This window comes from Barbatula barbatula (genome assembly GCF_947034865.1).
Source record: "Barbatula barbatula genome assembly, chromosome: 5".
NCBI classification, from domain to species: Eukaryota; Metazoa; Chordata; class Actinopteri; order Cypriniformes; family Nemacheilidae; genus Barbatula; species Barbatula barbatula.
The window spans coordinates 11,148,388-11,170,650 of record NC_136769.1 but is presented as its reverse complement, the minus strand read 5'-3'; the positions used below and the strand labels follow the sequence as shown (position 1 = coordinate 11,170,650).

Genomic DNA, 22,263 nt, shown 5'->3' with positions numbered 1-22,263 from the left:
ACTATCGAAAGCGTGAGTGACTCAAAGATGCCTCAGAGATCTTCCTCACAGTCACGTCTATCTGCTTGTCACGCGCCCTTAAAGCCCGAGTCACCCGCTCGCATCAGAGGAGTGACGCTCATTTCTATGTGTGAGGATCTAACCTGTCATTGTGATCTCTCTGGCCGATGCTCAGAGGTGAGCGCGCTCGCTGCGTTTGTGTTGCCACTTTACTCCCGCATGATCGCGCCCATCAAGATCTTCAGAAGCGGTTTGAATGAACTCATTCAACACTTCCATGAAGGACTATGAAGACCACTCGAAAATGTCGCGCTTTGCTCTCTGTGGGTTTAAATCTGCTGGCTCTTTTATTCTCGACCACGGCGTTCATAACGACCTATTGGTGCGAAGGGACACAGAGGGTCCCCAAACCCAACTGCAGTAAGGAGAGACGGCATAATTGCATTGACTACGGGGTGAACGAGACGGACCCGAGCAAAGTTCACTATAGCTGGGAAACAGGTGACGATCGCTTTCTCTTTAGACATTTTCACACGGGCATCTGGTACTCGTGTGAGGAGAATATCCACGGAGGAGGTGAGAGGCTCGGATTTTACTACGTTTCAAATTATGATAGCATATTAAAAGCATTTATTAGAACTGAACTGTTTAACAAAGTTTATTTTATTATAATAAAGCTTGATGCAATACGATTTGTGTTCGAGGGGAGCTGTTAAAATGAATGGAAAAACACATCAGATTTGCTTAACAGGTGGAACAAACAAATATATGTTATATAGCCTCTCGTGTCTTATGACAAATGTGTAGAAACTTCAACAGGTCGTGCGTAAAACAGTGTTGGCGTGTTGCGCCAACCAACGAACGCGCCACATGCAAACATCTGGTAGGATTTACTTAACTTGCTACGAACTTTGAACAACTCGGAAGAGCTCTGTTAGGTAACAACATTCCCTATGGACGAGAGTGAAATATGGAGCTCATGTACACCTGCTTAGCCTCACATTAGGAAAAATAATATATTTTTTGTTTGTTTTGACTGGTTTAGCATGACCATGGGCGTAGCACGTAATCTCGGGCCCTGTGCAAATGCAAAGTGTGGGGCCCCTCCACTATATATCAAGTCAATTGTTTTATGTATTTATAATACTAATACTAAAATAATTTCTGTGTGAATTGTGATATACTTAAATATTAATTGAGCTTCTCTCCCTTTAAACATGAATTGACAGTTTAACTATATTTAATTTGAATTGTGTTTCGTTAATAGAGACAATGTGCAGCGTAGTCCAAAACATTACAAAACTATTGAACCGTAAAATAATATTTAGTGTAAGAATAGGCCAGTACATAAATGGTAGTATAATGCCACTTCATGACTGTAACTTAGAAAAATGGCTTCCCTCTTATACATTTTTATTAAAAAGGCCTATATACACTAGCATATCTTTTTATATTTATTGACCTTTTTAACTTTGACATGTTATTATTTTAATTGAATGTTAATTTATTATTAGGGATAAATTGAATATGTCAGAAGAACTGCTTCAACGTCATTCATATCCTAATGTTTACCAAAAGCGTTTGTCCTTTCATGCGCTCCGTAGTCGCATTATTTTCAAGTGATTGTTTCGCCTGCCCTGTATATTCAAAAAAAAAAAAATTGGGTTGTCTGTGTCTAACTCTCACAGTCTCCTGCCTAATATTTGTGATGGCTAAGAACAGCGAATTTTGTGTTAATTTAGACCACTGAGATCAATTTCAGTCATTTAAGCAGGCTTCCAAAAATACTGCCACTACACTACACTTATACATTTCCAACAGAATTACTAAAAACAAACTACCCAAATACTACTTTATCGGATTTAGCACTAGTTGTAAAGTGTATATACTTTATACCTGTCGATGAGACTATCCATCTCCATATTTTGGTAAGGCACTGCTTTCAGGAAAAAAAATATATTCATGAACCACAGTGTCCGTCACAGACTGACAAAAACATAACACATAGCTCACAGTTTTAATCTTTGGGTTTAGTACAGTATGATGCCAAGCCGTATGCCAGAGGCTAATTCGGTATAATCCAGCATGTCAATGCTCTACATTCAAAAGGTTTAAAATGACTTACAACAAAGTCACAGGTGGGTGAGACAAACACAAGATTGGAGAATACCAGGTTTAAAGTCATACAGTGAATGCTCTTAACAGATATCCGGACATATTTATTTTCAATAAAGAGCACTAAACAGAAATGATGTTCAGTATTGCATTAAATTAAATCCAGCAGACCTAGCTGGAGAAGTCAGTCTGATGAGGATTACGTTATTTGACGCCATGAGTTTTTTTGTCCGCATTATTGTTGAAACCTTTATCTAGTCATCAACTGGATTTATGACTAATCTGACAGGAGTGTCATACAAGCTCTGCGCTGCAAAACACATCCTATCAAGTTCATCTCAGCTCTGAATGTATTCCTAGCATGAAATGAAACAAAGCAGTTTAAAAATTTAATATCTGGTTAATTTTTTTATCGCACAGTTTAAGGTAGCTGTGGCCAGACGCACACAATCTGTAAAGTGCAGACAATTCAATATTTTCTTATCTTTTCAGCACAGCTGTACTGATTATATGTTTATTAACAATCATTTGTAAGTGTTACGCAGTTGTAGCATCCATATAAAAGTGGTGTCATAACTGCCAATTTGTATTTGGGGGGGCTAACGTGCCCATTTAATTTTTTACATACTGTATGCATGTAGAGCTTGTTCCTTGTAGTAGTAATGACCAACAGTCCCTATTTAACATCAAACAAAATATAAATCTTCATTCAAAGGAGGATATAAAAAAGTGGAGCAGAAATTAATAAGTACTTAAATATATTTTTCTTTAGCCACTGCTAGATCAAACAATCTCACATAATAATGCTAATGTGGACCAAAACATTCATGCTCCTTTCTGATGCAATTACCCTGTACCAACCTCAGATAGGAGATTAAAGACATTAGGAGCCGATCAAAAACCAGGGGCCTTTGTTCATGTGGAGTATTGGAAGAACAGGATTGCATGAATATAATTAGAGCTTTGAATGCAATAATATGTGAAGCAGCCTGTTTCCATGTATGATTCGGCTTCCCCTGGAGAGACATTGGCATGTTTCGATTATCTTGATCTTTTTTAGGAATGAGTCTTATTTGACACCAGATAATACTCGGCTGTGTATCCGTTAAAACACCTCGATTTTTTTTACCTCTGAAATTATTTGAAATAGCATCAATATAATTTCCTTAAATTATGTCCTTTCATTTATTAAAATACTATGTGTACATTAAATCTGTATTTAAAAAGTTAGGCTTAAATAAATCATTGTAGACATTTCGTGTCATTGATATAAATGAAATGATTACCTCAAGTAACTCACCTAACTGGTGAAACAAAGCCCACTAGAAATTCAATTACTTAAGTTCTTGCATCATCGGTCGTTTTGGAATTGGTTAATGTATTTCCCCTGCTGCAGTGAGTCTGTTATTCAAATTGAGGTGAGGTTACCACGAGCCACGTATCTGCCTGGCACAAGGATTAAAATCCCTCCAGAGGCATTATTTGCTGGAAAAAAGACACATTGGATCTGTAATGACAAAAAGAAGTGCACTAGAAGGTCCAGAATATAAAACCCAGAAAATGAATCCCTGTCATGTTCAATGGCAAGCTAATGTGCTATCAGTCAAACTCTAACCACCCAGGTTGCAGAGTGTCTGTTTGATATTTTTTTATTTCTGCTGTTACTCGAGCAAGTCTCTGATATAACCACAAGTGGCATTACTGCTGTTTTTGATGTCAGTCCATAAAACCGGGATCCCCATGCTGCTAAAATTATGACTGCCGTTTATCAAAATGCTTTGTGGTGCAATTTATCTGCATTAATTTGACTCGCTTTTTTTGCTACGTTTTAAATGCAACCTTAAATCTTGATTTCTGAAGGTAATAAAACTTTAAATGGCTTTTGCAGCTTGTAATGTATATGATGCAGTGCGCGTAAGGTTTGGTGGAGCCCTGTCTGTGTCTGACAAGCTTGAATGGACTGTATTAATGGTGATGCATTTAATCTGATCTTCCAACTAGGGCATGTTGCAAGAGAAATTTGGAAGAATTGATTGCAACAGCTACATTGTTACGACCAAAAATATATAATAAATAAACAACAACAAAAGACAGATAAGGTCACTGAAACTACGGCCACAATATTTAGCATTCCGATTTTTCTTCTTCATGTGTCTGACCTCTTTTTCTCTAGGCACAACAAAGCATCTACACTCACCCCTCCATGAACTACATTGTTCAAAGTTGCAGAGTTAGACAGAATAGCATTGGGCTCACCAGGTTAATTGAAAGTTCAATCTGAAGAGACAGTGAGGATGCGCCACAAATTTTCTCCATAATTCTGTCTGTTCTAGTCCAGAGATGCATAATTAAAGTGTTATTTTGATCAGACACAAACGGTGTATTCCTTTTTGCATGTACAAGCTTTTTTAAGGTTTGTTGGTTAGTTACAGTAAAAAAATGCAATGGTAATGGCCATCTTATCACTGTTCAACAGCACTGTAAAGATGAAGTTAAGCTATGTGACTCTTGACAGAGAGCCACTGGGGCACAGATGTTAACTCTTTGGTCACCTTGTGTCTTCCCAGGTGAGAAATGCAGGAGTTTTATTGATCTGGCCCCTGCGTCTGAGAGAGGTGAGTAATGGCTGTCATTAGCCCACCGTTCAGCCTTGCCCGACAGCACATGCTAAAACCTGCAAATGACAGATCTCTTATATCCATCTGCTTAAGTATTTGACGCTCGTGTTTGCGCATTTACACGTCTATACACAAGTGAATGTGTTAGTTTACATCCTCTGGGTCCATAAAACATTTAGCTGAACTAAAGCTGCTTTAGCTTTGGGTGACAACATAACATATAACTTTTGTTTACTGCATATTTTATGCTTACGAAAACAAGTTTTTTATAGACACTTTAGTGCATCATACAAACGACTATGTGATATAATACATGCTTTACATTTAACTTTTTTCTAGAAATACTCATACTGATGTCATGCATTTACAAAAATAGGTTACACTTTAGAATAAGGGTCCATGAATAATCATGTACTACTATCTGAGTTAATACTTACTTCCACATGAACTTATGATGAAATGGACTAATAATGTCATGATCACGGGTGGTGAGACAAGGACAGAGGACCCAGGTGGAGACAGCGGGAAAGGGGTTAACATATATTTAGTAAATAATCAAACAAAACCCACGAGGGGGTAACAGAAAAAAACAAGGGTATCATAGACAACACAGGACTAACACTAACTACACTTAATAATAAACTATAGACTAGACTAGACTAGACTAGACTAGACTAGACTAGACTAGACTAGACTAGACTAGACTAGACTAGACTAGACTAGACTAGACTAGACTAGACTAGACTAGACTAGACTAGACTAGACTAGACTAGACTAGACTAGACTAGACACATGAACTCACCACACAAACCACAATGAACCAGCTCAAGACAGAAGACACAAGGGCATTAAATAAGGGACCAAATCAAGAGGGGAACAGGTGTAGGGCATTAATCAATAACGAGGTAACAAGAGGATGGGAACAGAGACGAGACCGGAGAGAGTGTATGGAAGGTCAAAAGGGCCATAAATACCTCTCTCCACACAAAACATGAGATTCTGTCATGACCCTGCCACTAAACCAAGAGAAACATGACATGATGCGGCAGAATCATGACAAATCAAGAATTAACATGAGGATTAATGTGTTAAAACTGCCCAGTACATGTTTGTTAGTTAATGTATGAATTACTTGTACTTTTAAATGAGGATTAAGAATTTCAATGAACTCTTGTATTTATTTTATCTGGTGCTGAGAATTGTATTCTTGGAGGGCTGCAAGGTTTATTGTTAACTACTTATATACTAAAATCAACTCATGACCTGTTGATGATTAATTCACCATTAACTAGCCGTTTACTGACATTAGCTCATAACCTGTTAATGCATCTTTATGTCATGACTTTACTTGAAGGGGCCCTTGATGATTACTTCAATATTAACTAGCTGTTTGCTGACATTAGTTCATGATATGTTAATGCATCTTTATGTCATGACTTTACCCAGGTTGATTGTGATTATAAAATTATCACCTAGTGCATTTAAAGAAGTTTATTGATTCTTGATAACTCCATTTCTTCATTTGTCATTAGTTAATGTGGAAGTGAGGATATTAGTCATCATGGACCCTCATTTTAAAATGTTACCCAAAAATGTTTTTCAAAGGCCAGATTTAATTGTAGATGTTTGTTTGAGATGGCAAAGCCTTGACTGGGGAAATATCATGTTTTGAATATGGAATTTCATTTCAGTTCAAGGGACTACTGCATAATACATCTCTTGCCATGAACAAATCTAGAGATAATACTCCACAATCAAAAAGGAATTTCCGCTTGCAAATTACATCTGCGACAGTTTCAGGGGAGAGTATTTGCAAGGCAAACTACACCATTCCCTGTTCATTTTAGATCCCATTTCTGTCGTATAAGATATGATTCAGTCTCAAGGTCTTCATTATTATTTATATTTGATGCAAACCCAACAATATTCATGGAACCGAAGTCTGTGGGTAGTGCATTTTAATTTGGTTGTTTTCAAATTCATCCCTCTAAGTGTTGTTACGAAAGCCTTGTCAAGAATTGTTTGTGCACAAATAAATGAGAGAAATGTTAGATATGACTGTCCTATGAATATTGTTTACACTCAACTCAAGTTAACAGAAGGCTAACAGTTTTCGCTTGCTTCTATTTTTGCTGTCCTCTCACAATGAGGCCACAACTCTTATAAACAATAGACAATATAAACCCCTCAAATAGTGCTTTTCCTGGGGGCTGCCTCGAGGAGCCCCAAGATAATCTTCACGTTGTCTCTCGTTGCCACTGAAGAATGTTTTTTGGCAGACTTTCAAAGGTGTCCCACTGTGTTTGAACTCTTCAATACAGATGCTCAAGACATTAATATTACATTATTCCGTCAAACTTCAGATTAAAAGGCTTTAATCGCTTCAAGCAACAGAAACCATTACAGATTCTATTAGCTTTAATGGTTGTAGTTATTTAAGCTCTTTGGGTCTCTAGTACTAGTCATGGGCTTCTATGGCGGGTGTGTGATCTGGTGGATAAATAAAACACCATCCTGCAACATTTAGATGACACTGTGTAATAGAACATCACTCAAAGCCCAGTACAAGGATCTTATTTAGTAATGGTTTTAGTAGTAAGAAGCGGTGCTTCTTGGTGACATTAAGAGTGTAAACAAATAGAGTTTGAATTGTTATTTTCAGGAGGCCATGATTATCATCTTTTACTCAGCAAAGATTTCATCCTCTCAAGGTTTCAAGGTTTAAATACAAAAACAACACAAATGGGTAACACAGTTATCTCACTGTCTACATTCACAGAGTCAGCATATAGGATTGACAATTGTTTTTACTTACCGGTGCGACTTCTTATATGCCAACAGTGTAGAGTTGAGCTCTCTAATGTTCTCTCGTGAGAGTCATAAAATCTGTTATTTTGCTGGTAAATATCAAAGATATACTTTCCGGTGCCTCCGTAACACATGTTTTAGCGATTCCTTTTGTCAAATCGTAATTAAAAGCGGCTTTAATGCAATTTATAGAGTGTTGAGTTTTTTGAGTGTTGATCAGAAGCGGATGGGAGACGCTCCGGAGGACCTGGATCTATATCTAATCTAACCTTGCACGACACTTTGATCATATCAGCACGTATGTATGACTTCATGCAGCGCAAACCGATCGACATATGACATCAAAGTACTGCAAGAGCAGATAGACTGCACAGTACGCTTTCGAAACTCAGGTAGGCCTATGTGTGCAGCACATGTAAATCTACTGAACCCACATGTAATGCAAAATACACGCGTGTAGTAAGTGGCTCTCGTGCTGTAGGCTATGAAAGATTTATATTCTGTTGTCCCTTATGGTTCTGTTCATACAGTTTTACAGAGAATACGATACTGTTGATTGAACATGTAAGTGCGTTTGTCACTCTTGCGTGTGAAACCAACTGTATATAGTCACTGAAGCTGGACTAGCAACAGTATGCTGATGCTGTGTAATCATATCTACACTAAATTTGCTGAGATATGATCGTGTTTGCGCCGAAACAACCTCTCTGGTTGCCCCGTGTCAGGTGTTCCTCTGAGGAAGCTGCAGGGCAATGAGGGATTCTGCTAATTAGAAGAAACCGATTGCTGTTATGGAAACACCCTTGAGTCAGTCTGATGGATGCGGTTTAAAGTTTCCCTATACACTCAATAATAACATTCTTTTGAGACACAAGAGCAGTTTTGTTTTTCACATGGCAGATGTTGCTGTCTTGTGAAGTCTGCCTTTGATGAAACAGTCAGCTTCTGTGGAGAACACAAGAGGGTGTATTTTTACAATCTTCTTTGGATTAACCATTTTATGGAGCAGATATTATTATTTAAAAATCATTTTTGTGTAGTGAAGTTATGCAGTCTGCTTTTATCAAACTCAAAGACAATGTAATGAAGTATGGGTCAGTTTAGCACACTGGGGAGTTGTTAAATTCTTACTTGAACCTGACAGTGTAGTAAATAAAACTGACTGACAGAATTAACACTCGACCGATTCGCTCACCAGTGTGTGTGTGTGTGTATGTGTGTGTGTGTGTGTATGTGTGTTTATTGCAGGTGTCCTTTGGCTGTCAGTTGTGTCTGAGGTGCTATACATCATGTTGCTGGTCGTTGGCTTCAGTCTGATGTGCTTGGAGCTTTTTCACTCCAGTAATGTAATCGATGGACTCAAACTGAATGCCTTTGCCGCAGTCTTCACTGTTCTGTCAGGTAATGTAGGCCTCCACCTTACACATCACACACTTAGATATTTTAATTGTGCATTGTCTCATTACATTTGTCATCTACACAACAGTTTGGTTTGTCTTGTGTGTGTTTGACCTTTTTTGCAAATAATGTTTGTAAAAAACATTCTGGGATTGTATAGTATAAACACCTTCTCTTCTGATGACGGAAGATAAGAAGGTGACCTTCTTATCAACCTTTTTGGAGAACCTGATAAAATGAATGGTTTTGTGTAAGAAAAACATGCATATACTGTCAAGTTAATACTGTACATAGCCTACTTTATTACATTGGTAGTACAAATAAAACCGTAAATGTGTCCTATGTTGTGACAGCAAAAAAAAAAAGCATTCTATATCATCTGAAGAGGTCTTGTTGTACAAGCTGGAAGACCCGCCAGTAGACCATTGCAATTGTCCAGTCTGGACAGGACAAGAGCATGGACAAGAACTTGCATAGCATGCTCAGACAGGAAAGGTCTAATTCTCCTAATATTGTAGAAGATGAATCAAAAGGACCGGGTAGTGTTGGCAACAGGATCTTTGAAGTTCAGCTGATCATCAATTACCACTCCCAGGTTTCTGGCAGTTCTGGAAGAAGTAATGGTTGATGAACCTTGCTGGATGGAAAGGTCGTGCTGAGATGCGTGCAGAAAATGCGTCAGGCTGAAATGATAGTTGGAGTTGTGTCTCATCCGCATAGCAGAGATAGGAAAAGCCATGTATCTTAATGACAGAACCTTGGGACATTGCGTATATGGAGAAGAGCAGCGGCCCAAGAACTGAGCCCTGGGGTACCCCTGTACTGAGATGCTGGGACTAAGAGACTTCACCTCTCCAGGATTCTCTGAATGACCTATCCGAGAGATAAGATTTGAACCACCGTAGCGCCGTTCCAGAGACAACCATGGTCTTGAGGGTCGACTGGAGGATGTGGCGGTTGACAGTGTCAAAAGTGGGATGAGTGCTGATGATTTAGAGGCCATCTTTGCTAGTCTCTGGGCTTCGATGACTGAGTTCTCTGTGTAATGACCCAGGAAATCCCAAGTTTTCTTAGGCCAGGTGGTGTCCATCTTTAGGCAACTCTTGGGATCCGATCTTCATCCATCCCTAATACATGTCCAAGCCATCTTAACCGTCTTAATGTGATGCCCTTAGTAATGTTTTGTCTGCTGGTTTTCTTATATAGTTGTTCATTAGATATTTTGTTGGGCCAAAAGATCTGCCATATACGTCTGAGACATCTGTTATGGAAGACTTCAAGTCTCCTCATATCTGTACTGACCACTCGCCAACACTCTGAACCATACAGGAGGACATACTTGATATTGCTGTTGTACAGGAGCATCTTTGTTTTTAGGCTGTATTGTTTAGACCTCCAGATGGAACAAGGTTGGGAGAAGGCACCCTGAGACTTTCCCAGCATTGCTATTATGACCATTTGCACTGCCCTGTCCTTGCTGATGAGGCTGCCAAAATAGTGGGGCTCCATTCATATGTATGTGTGTGAATGCCTGTGTGGCATATTTGTTAAGCCTGTCAGTTTTCTAATGCATCTTGGAGTGGTTTGTTGAAAAGAGGGCCAAATCATTTGCAGCAGGGTTATACGGGCCTCCTTAAAAGCTGTGGGAAATGTACCAGTGGTAAGAGAAGAGTTGAAAATGTGGGTCAGAGCGGAGACAACCGATGGGGAGATGGCCTGAAGGAGATGGGTGGGAACGGGATCTAGCGGGCAGGCTGGCGGATGATAAGAAGCAATGACCTTGGAAACGTTCGCACAGACAGGAGAGAGAAGGAGGGGAGCGAGAAGGCTTCGGGAGTTGGTGCTTGTTCAGGAGGCGGCGGCACTGTGAATTGTATGCTGTGGTTGTAGTTTTCTCTTCAAAGAAAGATGAACAATCATTTGCTGTTAAGTCCAAGAAGAGCAGAGAAGGTTTTAAAGAGGGTAAGAGGGTCGGCCGAGCTGTTTATTTTTGATTGGTAGTACTGAGTTTTAGCAAAGGTGACAAGAGCAGAAAGAAGAGAGCAGAGACTGATAGAGACAGAGGTCAGCAGGATCATCTGATTTGCGCCACTTACTCTCAGCAAATCTGAGCTTGGCGTGATGCTCTCTGAGAACATCGGATAACCAGGGGGCAGATGGGCTAGCACGCACAGGTCTAGATGTAAGAGGGCATAAGCTGTCCAAGTAAGATGTTAGAGTGGAGCATAGTGTGTCGGTGGCACTGTTTGTATTCAGTAGAGAGAGCTGTTCAGGGGGAGGGAGCATGGAGGAGACTTCTGAGGATAAGCGGAAGGGAAAAAGTGTCCGTAGGTTGCATCGGAATACGACCAGTGGGGAAGGGTGTGTTGCGTCTGTTGAATTTAGGTCGAGATACAGAGTGATGAGGAAATTATCTGATGTGTGCAGCGGGGTAACCTAGGCGTGATGAGTGGAGCAGTGGAGTGCGATAAGATCTAGCTGATTACCAGACTTGGACAATGAAGACAATGAACAATGAAGATAATAACTTCTTATGCAATTTATATTATAATTATTAATAATATAAAAGAATATTAACAATTTGTTTTCTACACGTCACACCATAAGACACATGTACAATATATATTTGTAAGATACATTGCGAACCCATTAAAAGAATCATAGACACATAGTTGCATTCTTCTACTTTACGCTTTACTGATTTGGGGCGTGGGTAAACCTCAGCAGTTAGAAAAGCCAGAACAGCTGCTTCTTTTAGAATTTTTTATTATTTGATTCGCTGGATACCAAACAGCTCTTTTTATTGCAATACTCTGTAATTCTGACTAATGTTCAATTCAGTTTAATTTCTATAGCGCTCTTCACAACATTTCATTGTTGCAAAGCTGCTTTACAGGAATAAAGACGAAAATAAACAAAAGTTTTCATTATTAAAATAAAAAGGGTCTATCTTTGCTCTTGATTGTTGACGGAGATTGCGTCAACCGGGCTGGAGCTGAAATGATCAGTCAAGTTCACAGGATCTCGCAGGAGGATGGCACACATGAAATCCACAAGTTCTTGCCTGAGGATGGCACATGAAGTCTACAGGTTCTCGCATGAGGATGGCACTGTAGCATCAGTTTCAAGCCTCACAGAGAGGAGAAAAGGAGAAAGCGATCCATCCCGAGATGAGCTTCAGAGTATTCACCTGACAAGGATAAACATGCACACTCAAGTCTTGCATAGGACATCAATCAACATAGATCAATCAGATGTGTTTTATTAGATTAAATACTGTTGACATATTCTAGCAAAAGTTTATCAGGTTTTTTAGACATGACAAAAAATGAAATTTGGGTTAATAAAATGTTACGCACATAATGGTTTACAGTTTAATTCTGATTAAATAAAAATTCTAAACTCAACCATGATGTTTCTTGCTTGCATCTTTTACTTAATACTAGGGTTGTCACAATATGCTGGTATTGACAGTGTTATTAAAAAGCTGATATTGTGACAGCCCTACTTTAGACACTAGATGTGTCTTAACTGTTAAATGTTCTTAACTGATTCTACTTAATGTGATTGGAAACACATTGTATTTATCCACATAATCCAGAGGATCCATCCATCCATTTTCTTCCGCTTATCCGGGGCCGGGTCGCGGGGGCAGCAGTCTAAGCAGAGATGCCCAGACATCCCTCACCCTAGACACTTCCTCTAGCTCTTCCGGGGGGACACCAAGGCGTTCCCAGGCCAGCCGGGAGACATAGTCCCACCAGCGTGTCCTAGTTCTTCCCCGGGGTCTCCTCCCGGTCGGACGGGCCTGGAATACCTTCCGGGGAAGGCGTCCGGTAGGCATCCGGAACAGATGCCCAAGCCACCTCAACTGACCCCTCTCGATGTGGAGGAGCAGCGGCTCTACTCCGAGCTCCTCCCGGGTGACTGAGCTTCTCACCCTATCTCTAAGGGATCGCCCAGCCACCCTGCGGAGGAAGCTCATTTCGGCCGCCTGTATCTGGGATCTTGTCCTTTCGGTCATGACCAAAAGCTCATGGCCATAGGTGAGAGTAGGAACGTAGATTGAACGGTAAATTGAGAGCTTCGCTTGCGGCTTAGCTCTTTCTTCACCACGACAGGCTCCAGGGTGGTGCCCCGGTTGCGCCATACCGGGCGACGTCACGGTCCTTGGTATATTTAACATCATAAGGGATTTTTGAACCACTCTTAGACTGACCCGTCAGACCTGTTTGCCTTGGGAGACCCTACCAGGGGCATATAGCCCCCGACAACAAAGCTCCTAGGGTCACTCGGGTACTCAAACCCCTCCACCACGTTAAGGTGGCGGTTCAAGGAAGGGTTAAAAGTTAAATCATTTTGTTTGAATGAATTTAAAATCTCCATACAGTACATTATATATCCATATGATGTATATCCTGTACATAGTTATATATACACGTCAGTGTGCATTAGTACTTAATATTTATTTCCATCTTTTTTTCATCCATTGAAAAATCCCAGTATGCATTTTTTTGACCAGTTGTTGATGCTCATATGCAAGTGTGTTGATATCTCAACAGGTCTCCTGGGAATGGTGGCTCACATGATGTACACGCAGGTCTTCCAGATCACAGTCAGCCTAGGCCCAGAGGACTGGAGGCCACACACATGGGACTATGGATGGTCCTTCTGGTAAGCGTCTCGTCATCAGCTTGTCCTATTCAGTTCAGATTGATGATACTGTAAGTAGGGGTTTGTTGTAGACTCATGTAGGGATTCAATTTGAAGAAGGTAATTTTAAAATGCTAAAAGCCACAAAGGCTGTATTGGTAGTTTCAGAACAATTTCTGAAGGGAATTCTAAAAAGCGGTAGCTCTATTTGAAGTTCCGTCTCAATACTCTCTGCTTGTCTTCGTGTCCTGTGTCATAAAACTCACTGAAGCAAAGAGACACACTCAGAAGTCACAGATGTGATGGTGTCTGGTTCTCATTCTGCCATAAATTAATCTGGCTGTTGTGAACTCTTCCCATTTCAAGTCAAAAAAACGGAATGGTTTTTGAGTGTTTTTTGTGTTTTGTGGACACATAAACATATAGCAACTAAGATCACAGCTTGAACCCAAAAACGTAAAACCCTTAACACTAGACCGACATGGAATCAAATTTACCCATGGATGTTTTTCCAAGTCGCCCAGTCGGTTTTTAATTGACAAATTTTAATTGCAAAAAATTCAAAAAACGAAAATAAATAGTGGTGCGCCATTAGTTAACCTCACACACGAACAAGCACAAGGACAAACGCACTCAACACAAACAAGCGGCTCTGTCTAATGCACCTGGCAAACTGTAATGCAGTTATGTATCAATTATGATGCTGCTAAGAAAAGTGATTTTCTTTGAAAAATTATTTTCTTACTTTAGCTTTGAACATAAAACAACGACACAAACATAGTTGATGACTAAAAATATTAATTTCATGTCTCTAGACATTACTTTGTGATGACAGTCACATAAAACAGTGACATCATCAGTTGTATACATCAAAGGAGGGAATTCAGGAATTCATAAAATGCTTTACCAGTCTTCACCTCAACCATTTTCATTGTTCCTCTACTTTACATCCGCACTACAGTGATTCATTTGGAGTGAGTCTTTTTGACTCCATCTTTCAGTTTATTTTTTGGAACCTTGCCTGTCTGTTAGACCATAGATGGAAGGGCTGTATTGGATCTCCCGGCAAATGATTTGTGTTATTTTGGCGCTTGGATATAGGAGACATGCGTTGGGGTTCTGACAGGCATGAAAGTGGGATTTACATTGGCTGAATTACCACAGATGCTTGCCTGGCATCCATTAGTCTAGGATGAAATTGCGTCATTTGTCCTCTGCCATCTGGCCAATTTCTTGTTTTTTCTTTCTTCTCTCTTTCTTGACTACCTTTACTATCTTTTACTACCCTTTTGGAACCTGAAAATCAAAAAGGGCAATTGAAGCTTGAGCTAGTTTAAACCGTTCAGCTTCAAGGTTTAATTTCCTCACCTCACAAGCAATGCTGTACTCTCACACTTTCTGATTGGAAATTCAGGGTAATTTGCTGTCTAAAAACCACTTTGGTGTGAATGTTACCTTTACACTGCAGATATAGAGGATATAAAAACTACTGCAGTGTTTAAAACAGAACAACACTACAACATTTTCTTAAACATTTTCCTCAGAAACACTACTTAGTTTAGCCAGCTAGAATTTTTGTGCCTATAAATTCTTGTCAAGTACTGTAGCTACAGATTTCTGATTCAAAAGCAACACCAACAGTATTATGTATTGATATAAAGTCTGTATCCATAACAGATCTCATTGTCTTTCTTTGTTTGTGTATATCAGCATGGCCTGGGGCTCCTTCACCTGCTGCATGGCTGCGTCAGTCACCACCCTTAACTCCTACACAAAGACCGTGATTGAGTTCAGACACAAACGGAAGCTCTTCGAGCAGGGCCTGCGGGAGGAGCAGACCTTTTTGGACCCAGAGGCCTTTCATTATTTCCGTGACAGGTCGGTCCAGTCCATCTCCAGCTCCATAGACATTTACCCAAGCCACCCGAGCAGTCACGGGAGCAGTCGTGGGAAGATGAGGTCCCCGCCGGCCCCGATTGACCAGGGGGACAACACAGAGTCTTTGGGAGAGGAACAATGCTGAGTTGAGATACATCCAGTGCTACACTGGTGGCCTTGGCATTGACCGGAGAGCTCCTTTTGGGTGGCTCAAATGGACTGAGGTGCAGGGGGATCGAAGTATTGTTTTCCTTTTTTAACATGCAGGTCACACATAAATAACTGTGAGGCATGAGAATAGCAAGCGGGGCCTTAGCAAAATCTTGATTGTAAATATAATCGTAGACGGGAATAGCTAAGGTAGGCACAGGCAAATGGGTAACAAACTTACACTGCCGTAAGGACTGAGCAACTATGTAAAGTTTTGTAAGGTGTTAGAACTGAATCTATAAGCAGGTCTAGGAATTTGAGCTATGGCCCTGTTTATATTCATCGTTGGTTCTGTGCCCTGAAGGTTAGACATGCTCCTAATTATTTGTCTTATACAGTCTGTAAAATGTACTCCTCCCTTGGTGAGATCTGCTTGAATATGCCTTGATGTTAAAAACAGCAGAGTAGTTTAAAGCCTGCCTTCAATAGTGCTGCAGCTGAACACAGAAGCACAGTCCTTTTCAGCTGCAACGTCTACTTGGCACTTGGATTTTGCCTGTTTATGTCTTTGTGGTACATTACTGGGTTGATTAGCAACCGTCAATGACAAGATTGTAACTCCACCCCCCTCACATTTTGTAATATCTGAGCATCTTACTATTGTTAAAGGAATAGTTCACCATAAATGAACTGCCTGTCCTTATTTACTCGCCATCATGCTGTTTTATATCCATATGCCGTTATACGGAACAGAACAAAAAAAAAGGATTTTCACACTCCTTATAGCACACAAATATCTGGCATACGTCTATTTTATGTCTGCAATACATACTTTTTACTAATCTGAAGTTTACTTATCTGAAATACGCCTGCTGTCAGATGACATAGACATCTAGAAGACGTAAAATGATTTAGAATGGATGTAATACTTCTCTTTCTAAGATGATTTTACAGAGCAGATGTTTTCCAGATCTTTACCATACGTCTTAAGCCACTGTCAGACTTGACTTTGGATCCAGACTTGAGATTGTTCAGACAGTGTTAAGAAAATGGGCGTGCATGATTCCTCCATTTTTCACATTTCTGTACCGAGAGGTCACGTTGTGACGTTTTAATCTTCTATTAGTCTCACGTTACGTGAATATGCAGGTCAGTGTTCACCAAACTTGAACTTTGCTACGCAGCGACATGCGAACAGGCTTGCGTTTCCAGTCTGTCGCATGCGTATGAATGGAAGTCAATGGAGGGAAAAGTCAAGTGTGACCTTGACATTACAGACATACTAGCTGGGAAAGAACACTATATACAGTGCGCATCCTTTTGCCAGATTAAAAGTGAAGACCATATGTATTTCATATGAGTTTATAAGGGTGCGTTCATATTTGTGGTTTGGTTCTTTTGGTTAGAAAAGAAAAAAAATTATTGAGTCCTGATGCGCTTAGCATTCAGACTGGCATTTTAACAGTAAACCTAAAGGTATCCAATCTATCAGTTTACGTGTAAAGTCGCAACGTGATTGGACAGCTTTTATGAATTATATTTTAAAACGTACCTTACCGGACATCCAAAACAATGCTGTGTGCTAGGTTATACATACTCAGTGTATGCCTGCGAATATGAGGATATTTTTGGCAAGCTGGTAACTAGGGTTGGGCCATAGACGATGACATCGTCCATTGTCGATCACGATGCCGGGCATCACGATGTTGGGCCGGCATCATGATTCCTCTGCATGGGGAATCGGCAGATGCCACTTAGGTAGACATTGCCCAACCCTACCGCAAAGACCTCATGATGTTTAAAGCAGTCAAAACCGCACCAGGGTTCAGATCTAATAAACACTCCTTTTGTATTACCAAGTCACTTGATTTTTCGATCCTATAACTTCCTGTTTTTAGTTAGGTCCGATGCCTTTGGTCCATGTTGCGTCCATATTTAAATAAAACCGCGTTAAAGTTCGTTTGAAAGTGGACCGAGACCCATCTATTCAGTGGTTATGGTAGGTTTATTTTAACTGATAGGGACAGTTAAAAAGATTAGGGCAAACATTTTTAGATAACGGTTATAAATTGATTTTCATGTCAGTGAAATAAGTATTTGATCCCGAGCAAAACATAACTTTGTACTTTCTGGAAAAAACCCTTGTTGGCAAGCACAGAGGTAAGACATTTCTGATAGTTTGTCACCATGTTTGTACATTTTAGTCCACTCCTTTGTAAATCTTTAAAATTTCTTGGCTGTCGCTTAGCAAATTATAGTTTTAGCCTTCTTCACAGATTTTCTAGTGTCTAGAGCAGGGGTATTCAATTACTGGTCCAAGAGGTCCGGTCTTTATATTTTCTTTCAAATGGAGGTCAGGGCTTTTATTTAATATGAATAAATATTTTATCAATTTAGCCCAGTTGGATATACTGTATAAAAGATGTGATCTTTTATCAGGCCATTTATTTTATATTTTAATATATGTAGCCTATGTATAGGCTCTGTGGTTTTAGGGGAATGCTCTCTTAATAGAAGTCTGAGAAATAATTGAAATATTAGAAATAAAAAAAACTACTGACAACATGCAAACAGCACATGTAATGTAACAATTAAAATGCTATATAACAATAAAACGAAAAACAGAGTTACTATGAGCCTTTCCAGTGCATTGTCACCTTTTCACTTTCATACCAGAACTACTTCTATCTTTAAATAATTTTCCAATGAATGAAAACATTGTTCATTACAAATCATCCTACACTATATTCTGTGAAAATATAACAATATCTTCAACATTGACTGAATAATACCAAAATCTTAGTGCAATCAATGCTGGAAATTAATCTTTGAAGCTTGTTATAATAATCAATTAGATTATGAGATGTTAGCCTGGGTTTTCACAGGGTCACAAATGTTTTCATGCTGACTAATAATGCTACTGCTAAATGTAGATAAAAATGTATGGTAGATAAAATATCACAAATCTAGTTGAAAGGTTGGAGACATATTGCAAACTGTAAACAAACTGACGGATACAAATGCTTTAATATTCGCTGCATTTACTATACTATTGTGTGTCCTTTTACCTGCTCTGCGTGTCTGGTGGGCCGGATGGAACGAAGCAAAGGTCGTACTGGTTCTCACATAGCACCTCACTGGAGAATATTTGCATTCCACAGAAAATACAGCAAAGGAATTTAAAACAATATGAAATGGAGTAAATAACAACAGTGTTTAGGGTAACTTATTCCTTTGATGTTCAAACAATGAATGGAATTCTATCTATTATTGAATGTATGAGATTATATATTTATCTATGTACACACCATATTCCTGTTTTTTTTTCATTTGATAAACAAGAGTTTGAAAACTGTCAGTTTTGTTGGAGTTTTATTTGACTTTCAGTGGTTTTTAAAGGTTTTCAAGCAGTATTGTACTATAAAATCTTGTGTAGTTGTTTAATGTCAGAGAACTTGGAAGGTTATTTTGTCCATTTTTACTTTACTAATGATATAGTTCTAAATCATGCCAAGGCAGGAATAAGGAATCAACACACAGATTAACAGTCCGTCTGAAATGCTGTGAAAAAGAACAAGCAGTTTTACAAACAGAGGGCTGATGTACTAAATATGAGCACTTTTGGAATCCCGCTCGTCTACATGAGATCTAACCTATATTTAGTCCAATGTAAAGATTGTGGTAGCTAAATTGAAAGGTATGAAAATATAAATTCTTCCCCAAAAGAAAACTTCCTGTCTTTAGTCCTAAAGAAATGTAATCACCCCTCCCTTTCATCTGTCGCTGAGCAGCATGCTCGTGTGTCCAAAATTATTTCTTGGGATATTTATACTATTCAGGCTACTGAATTACACACTATTCACAAGAAGTCATAAAACTGCTTGCTGTAGTAAGTTGTTGCATGGTTTAGAACCTGCATACAGCACAAGCTCAGATCAAACAGCCAGTTCAATTAAAGAGGATTGATCCTGCAGTGTGAAAGCCAGCAGAGGAAGCTTACGTAAATGCAACCCCCATAAAACTCATGCAGTTGTGTGAAATCCGACAGAGAAAGATCACACTTCAATTCATTTATGTTGAGGAAAGTGGATGTCTATAATACCCTTTCATCATCTGTTTTGTTCCTTCTTTTTCTATTTTTAACCTGTAACTATTTATTAACTTAAGTTTGTAATACTGGAGGCTTTTCAGTTTTATGTACTAAAGCAGAATTCCCATTTACTGCAATTTTGAAAAACAAAGCACTTAATGCTCTTTATAATAATTGTATGTTTCATGAAACATTTCAGATGTACAGTGTTTTTGTGCCTGTTTCCTCTGGATGGTGAGTGGTTGAAATCAACAAGAAATAATTTATAGCGCAGTGGAGTGTTGGGCCATTGAAGATCACACAGTGACACACATCTGGTGATCTTGCCGCTCCGCTGACGTCCACCCATCCATCTTCTCATCTGTCGGTTTTCATATCGGCAGTTTTTCCAGAACACCTGTCATCTACCCAAACTGCTGTGTGTGATACTTCACATCATCTGGTTATTTTACATAATATTTCTCCTTCACTGCACCACTGACCTGTGCATGACCCTTGAACTATTGAACACAGATTATAAACACCTCAAAATGAAAAGCAATTACATCTATCTCCACATGGCACAAGGGATTAATTCTCTCTTCTCTTAAACAGACCCGAGAGTCTTTTAAATTAACAAAACAATGACAGGGAAGGGTTCAGTGATGGAGGGGCAGGATGCTTTTTTTCCACACTGAGTTTTACAAAATACACAATAAAAAGCTTCTTTAATTACATTTTACAGGGAGGGTAGTGAGGTACAAGCTCAATTTCAGAACACAATGAGCTGGCATTTGGGCAAGAGATTGCACAGTGGGAGTGGAGGAATTCATCATGGTTTGGTGATAAATCAAGGAGAAACAGTCACTAATTAAAGTGCATCAGAAATCTTGCCTAGCAGAATAGTTTACAGTATTATAAAGTGTAAAATAAATAATTATAAAATAAGTATATTTGTCTTTGTGATTAATTCACACAAATAAATGAAATTCACCCTCTTTATGCCAGATTAGTTATTTAATCAATAATAATTGTGTTCAAATGAAAAAAGGAAGTATGCATCTGTATGAATTGTGAATTATTTTATTTCTGAGCTATTCATTTAACAAACCATCCAAAATTGCCAATAGTGTACACTGTATATAAAACGCAACTGTAGCGCATATCTTCAGCATTTATGTCGTTTAGTCATGCCAGGTAATGAAATGCAGCTAAGGGAGTTTATGAGGTGCACCTTTCGGCTCGTTTTGGCGTTGGACGGCTCATTTGTTTAATTTTCATTAGGTGCTCAGAGGCAATCGGTGTCCACGTCGCTATGATACACGTACGTATCAAGGTATGCGTGCGCTACGATTCAGAGAGGAATCTTTCATGCTTCCTGCCCCCGATGTTGCTCAAAAAACAGTAATTAAAGACATATAAATTATAATAAATTATGTTCCTCACAGTGGGCGAAACGGAAGGTGACAACGAGCACAAAATAAGAAGCTGACCGTGAAACCACAGAAACTAGCTGGAGGGTACCAACATTTATTTTCCATAACATGACGTGAATCATTAGGCTACTGGATTAAATAAATCATACATTTTAATGTGGGATGGCGTTCCGACTGAAGTGTGTGTACATTCTCTAGAAAAGGGTCATATTTTGCTGTTGTTGAGTCTATTGGTTTGCCTAAATAATGGATGACCTTAACCCAATCAAAACACAGTTTACGATATTACGTGACTTGGTTATTAATGCTGCCTTCAGTTCACGTGCTCTCGGAAGTTTGATAATTCCCACTTCTGATGTCATGAAATGCATGCTATTTTCGCAGTGTGGGCTTAAACATACAGTAAGCTTATGAATTGTTATTCATATATATAAATATGTTGATTGTGTACTGTATAGGGTGCATCGACGTCACTTTCCAACGTGAACACGCCTGGACGCCCTTGAGCGTCGGGACACGAAACCGGGACTAAAACACGGAATTATTTGCTTAAATGCAAATCAGCTGGACTCGACGGCGATCCTTTCGAATTCCCCATGACATACAAATTAATCAGGTGTTTCTGGACACTGAAATGTTGCACGTGGAGTTCATGTGGTAAAGTGACGACACGTCCATACACTCTAAAGCAGGGGTGTCCAAAGTCGGTCCTGGAGGGCCGGTGTCCTGCAGAGTTTAGCTCTAACTTGGCTCAACAACCTGTCTTGACGTTTCTAGTCTGCCTACAGAGACCTTGATTAGCTGGTTCAGGTGTGTTTGATTAGAGTTGAAGCTAAACTATTCAGGACACCGGCCCTCCAGGACAGACTTTGGACAGCCCTGCTCTAAAGGTCCGCCCGCCCATCTCGGTAACTCGCGTGTATCAATATTTCCCAAAATCCCAATAGAATGTCTGGAATGCAGAATAATGCTGCATATTTCCCACCTCAAACCTGGAAGTAAAGATGGAATTACTAACAGTAAAAGTAATTCATAACATTACTATATAATGTTACTATACTCATATCACACTATAACTGGCAGATGTCTATTTGACATCTGCATTTACATCTGTAAGACATCTCCAATACATAGCATA

At 39.4% G+C, this 22,263-nt stretch overlaps 1 protein-coding gene across 1 annotated transcript; it reads left to right on the top strand.

Annotated features, from left to right (window-relative positions):
- The first annotated feature begins 26 nt into the window (after positions 1 to 26).
- Positions 27 to 18,977, top strand: gsg1l (gsg1-like). The gene is made up of 5 exons (XM_079455620.1): positions 27 to 576; positions 4,683 to 4,730; positions 8,790 to 8,942; positions 13,502 to 13,613; positions 15,303 to 18,977. Exons 1-5 carry the CDS (start codon positions 288 to 290, stop codon positions 15,613 to 15,615), a joined length of 915 nt encoding a protein of 304 aa, XP_079311746.1. The 5' UTR covers positions 27 to 287; the 3' UTR covers positions 15,616 to 18,977.
- Positions 18,978 to 22,263: the final 3,286 nt, after the last annotated feature.